The sequence below is a fragment of the Myotis davidii genome, unplaced genomic scaffold, assembly GCF_000327345.1.
Source record: "Myotis davidii unplaced genomic scaffold, ASM32734v1 scaffold148, whole genome shotgun sequence".
Taxonomy (NCBI): Eukaryota; Metazoa; Chordata; class Mammalia; order Chiroptera; family Vespertilionidae; genus Myotis; species Myotis davidii.
Window position 1 is genome coordinate 1,039,082 of NW_006299479.1, and position 4,016 is coordinate 1,043,097.

Here is a 4,016-nt window from a genome sequence, read left to right on the forward strand (position 1 = left end):
TATAGATTTCATCAAAGTGAATAAGGTGAACATGGTTCATGAAATGGGCTTGAAGATCTAACAGTGGTCTTTAATAGCTCTACCCATTACTAACAACTTTACACACCTCTGCCTTTCTGAGGACGCATAAAATATACGCCCCCAAAATCAAGCAGCTAGTTTCTAGCCCCAGCTATGTATATTATAAACTAAGGCCATTGGACCATCTCTGGATATTAGCTTTCTCATCCGCAAAATGAGTGGGTTGGGCTACTGGATCCCTCGGTTCCCTTCCAGTACAGCATTCTGTGATTTTAAGCTCGGAAATGTCAACACTAACCAGAATTTGTATTTGAAGTATAAAGTGGCTGTCCTTGTCTCTCAGTTTACTTAACATGTATGTGATTAGCTATAAAAAAATCTTTGCAATATTGGTTTTACGTGAGGTTTGTCTCCCTTTTCAGGGGGAAATCCTGGTAGAGAGCTTGATTACAACTTGACCACGTTGTTAAATGTTTGGTGCAATTTTGCTATTTTTATGGTTATAATTGCAATTTTAAAAAATCAACATGATTTTGGGGTTTCTGCTTAGGCCCACAAGATTAACTTTGAAGAGTCCTTACGGCCTTTTAGCCTACCCTTTTCTATCCACGCAGTATGACAATAAGCATTTTTGGGGCAGGTCACATCTGATTTTTGTTGTTGTTAGGGATTCTTTGAATCTTTTATGTCAAATCCCCTGTCTTGTGTTTCTAAACTTTCCTGATGAATCTTTAAGTCAGCTTTCTATTGCTCTGTCTTCAGGGGAGATGGAAACAGTGTTTGCCCATCTCAAAGCAAATGGCTTATTCAAACCTTAATCTCGGCTGTGTCACAGGGAGAAGACATGGCTGGCCCAGGGGGTGGGCACAAGAGCCCCTTCAGTTATATGAGGGATCTTCATATAGAATAGGAGAAGGATATCTCCAGAGGGTAAACTAGGAACCTTGAATGAAAGTTAGAAGGATGGACTTTGGCTCAAACAGTGGAACTGAACCCAGCTAGGTAGTGAACTCCCTGTTGCTAGAAGTATTCAAGTAGAGGTGGGGCAATCATAAGACTGAGATGTTACAGAAGGATTTATAGACCTGGATGTCTCTAAGTTCCTTTCTAATGATAAAAGTCTCCAATTCCATGGTTTTTAAAGTTCCCCTGCCTAAATTGTTAAGTAGATCCATCACAGGAAGGAAGTGTTTTTGAAAGCAAGGTTGGTGAAACATGAACGGTTTGGAGAGTACTTGGAACAGGGTAGCTCTCGTCAGTGAGCTCTGTGGCTTTTAGCAAATCATTGCTCCTCTGGGCCTGTTTCTTTATTTTACAAAATGAGGCATTGGAAGACTTTCTCTTTAATATGCCTTTCACCTCTGACATTCAACAACCTGATTCCAGTGCCGGCTATTGACGCTCAGATCTGTTACGGAGTCAGAGACCATACGTGGAAAAGTGATGACACACACAGCACATTGTTTAAATCCTCCTCAGGTGGCCACTTGGAATCAATGGCTGCGTGAGAAGCAAAGGAGGAGGGTTACACATCGTGGACAGGTACCTGGTTGGGGCCGCTGTTCAGTATTCTTACTCATTGTTTGTGCTCCTGCCAGGGGAGGACCTACGGCAAGAGAAGAGGAAATCCGGTCAGTGGGGCCACGCCCCCGAAGGGGAGAGAAACACCTTGTCAAATGCCCTCCAGAGGAGGAGAAAGCTGCTTTCTCACTCACTCACTCACTCACTCACTCATTCACTCACTCACTTACTCACTCACTCACTCATTCATCAACTCACTTTATCTTATAGCTATTTATCTAGACTCTCCTGTGCGCTGGCCCGTTCTTGATGCTAGAGGTTCGGCCATGAAGCAGCAGCTCCCAGTAGAATTTACAGGTTAACGGGGTAGACAGAGGTAAACAACAATAAATACCTGGGATGGCACAGCTAATGGTATTGGGGTTGTGGGTTTCATTGTAAAAACAGAAAATGTAGAGAGGTCCTTAAAGGGAAGGGGATGTTTGAGCGAAGATCACCTGCTTCCTGTGTTTACTGTTTCCTAAGCTTCCTCCATGGCATCTCCCATGACCCTCCCATTCCTTCCCCGTTCCTGTTATACCCATTTTAGATCTGCGCTGTTTGCATGGTCTGAGGCTCAGCCTGACTGGTATCTTCCTCACTCCTCGCTCTTTCCGCTGACCCATCTCATGCTATTTAGCCGGTTTCATCTCCCTGAACCATTGCACTCTCTGTGTAAAAACCTCAGTGACCCCTCATTGACTACAGAATTAGTTCTGTCTTCCAGGCATCCTTCATGCCCCCTTCCTTACCTTCCCAGACTTATTTCCCTTCACACATCCTAAGTTCCAGGAACCCAGAGTCCTCTCCAACTATCAGACACATCAGCCTGATGTCTTTCCCTGGCCCCCGCTTCTGGGGGGGTCTGTCTCCCCCATCGCTGCAGGTCCAAATCCTGCTTCTCTCTCTAGAGCCAGCTCAGATGGCGCCATGTCCACTGATAAAGAGTGATGTGTGGAGAGTGAAGAGTGAAGACCCCCTCCCCAGCTGTTCTGAGCTCGACTCATCTTTGCGAACCCCAATGTGCCAGGTGCTGGGCACAGAGTAAACAAATAATCACACATATCACTGAAAGGGATCTTGGTTATTGCTTGGTTATTGGGGCATACGTTTGTAACCCCAACTTCTTTCTTGAAATAATTTCCTTCAGCATCCGTTCATGTGCTTGATATTTTACTCCCTACAGGTAGCAAGAGGGACACATTCTGGTCCTTCAGACTCAGGAGTCTGAGTCCTTCTCTTCTCCCTCCCCCCACTTCATGGGAGGTTTTGGGTCAGGCTTCAACACCAACTGATGTCTCAGACCCCTTTCATCTCCTCACCAGGTTATCCTTCATCTCAGCCCCTCATGAAACGGGACAGTGACCTTGACGTGACTGAGCTTCGACAGTTTGAGCAGCAAAGTCATCAGGAGTCTGAGTCCTCTTCTCCCTCTCCTCACTTCATGGGAGGTTTTGGGTCAGACTTCAACTCCAACTGATGTCTCAGACCCCTTCCATCTCCTCACCAGGTTATCCTTCATCTCAGTCCCTCATGAAACGGGGACAGTGACCTTGACTGAGCTTCGACAGTTTGAGCAGCAAAGTCATAGAGGGCCATTATCATCACTTAAATGACAGAATCCAAATCCAGTGACTATGTGTGTTCACATAGAACCTTGTCTTGAGAAGCCTTCTGCCTTCAACAGTTCTCAAACCAAAGGCAATGAAACCAAACTCAGGGCTCTGAACAGAAACCCCAACCCTCTTTAGGAAATCGATATCACTGACAAGCCCTAAATTGGCAATTGATTTTGATGTCCACTCAACAAACAGGAAGACAAATGCTCGCTCCTCCCCTTTTTTATCTCATGACCCCGCTCTCCACCCCATCCTTGGAAAAATGTTTTCCTCCCAAAGACAGGGTGACATGTACTCACTTTTGTTGAGGCCAGAATTCATGTTATTGCTCCACCCTCCTCTCCTGACCGAGTCGTAAGAAGGATCTAATAAAAAATAACAAATAATCGTATATCAGCATCTCCTGCTTTCCAGAAAGATTGAGTGAAGATGCTCTTTTAGCAATCATGAGAAATTACATTTAATTCAGCAATCACTTTTCAGACACCTCTAAATTCCAGCAGTGTGCTCTCGCCCTGGGGGAAAGGTGGGGTGAATAAGGTGAACATGGTTCATGAAATGGGCTTGAAGATCTAACAGTGGTCTTTAATAGCTCTACCCATTACTAACAACTTTACACACCTCTGCCTTTCTGAGGACGCATAAAATATACGCCCCCAAAATCAAGCAGCTAGTTTCTAGCCCCAGCTATGTATATTATAAACTAAGGCCATTGGACCATCTCTGGATATTAGCTTTCTCATCCGCAAAATGAGTGGGTTGGGCTACTGGATCCCTCGGTTCCCTTCCAGTACAGCATTCTGTGCATTTAATCTC

General features: G+C 45.0%; 1 protein-coding gene across 1 annotated transcript in view; it reads right to left on the reverse strand.

Annotated features, from left to right (window-relative positions):
- Positions 1-4,016, reverse strand: part of FLI1 (Fli-1 proto-oncogene, ETS transcription factor) — a 69,372-nt gene that overhangs the window by 4,684 nt on the left and 60,672 nt on the right. The window contains exons 5-6 of the mRNA XM_015571353.1: positions 3,500-3,565; positions 1,568-1,627 (exon numbers count right to left, since the gene is read on the reverse strand). Of these exons, the coding sequence (XP_015426839.1) occupies positions 1,568-1,627; positions 3,500-3,565 (126 nt within the window). The remainder of the gene's footprint in view (positions 1-1,567; positions 1,628-3,499; positions 3,566-4,016) is intronic.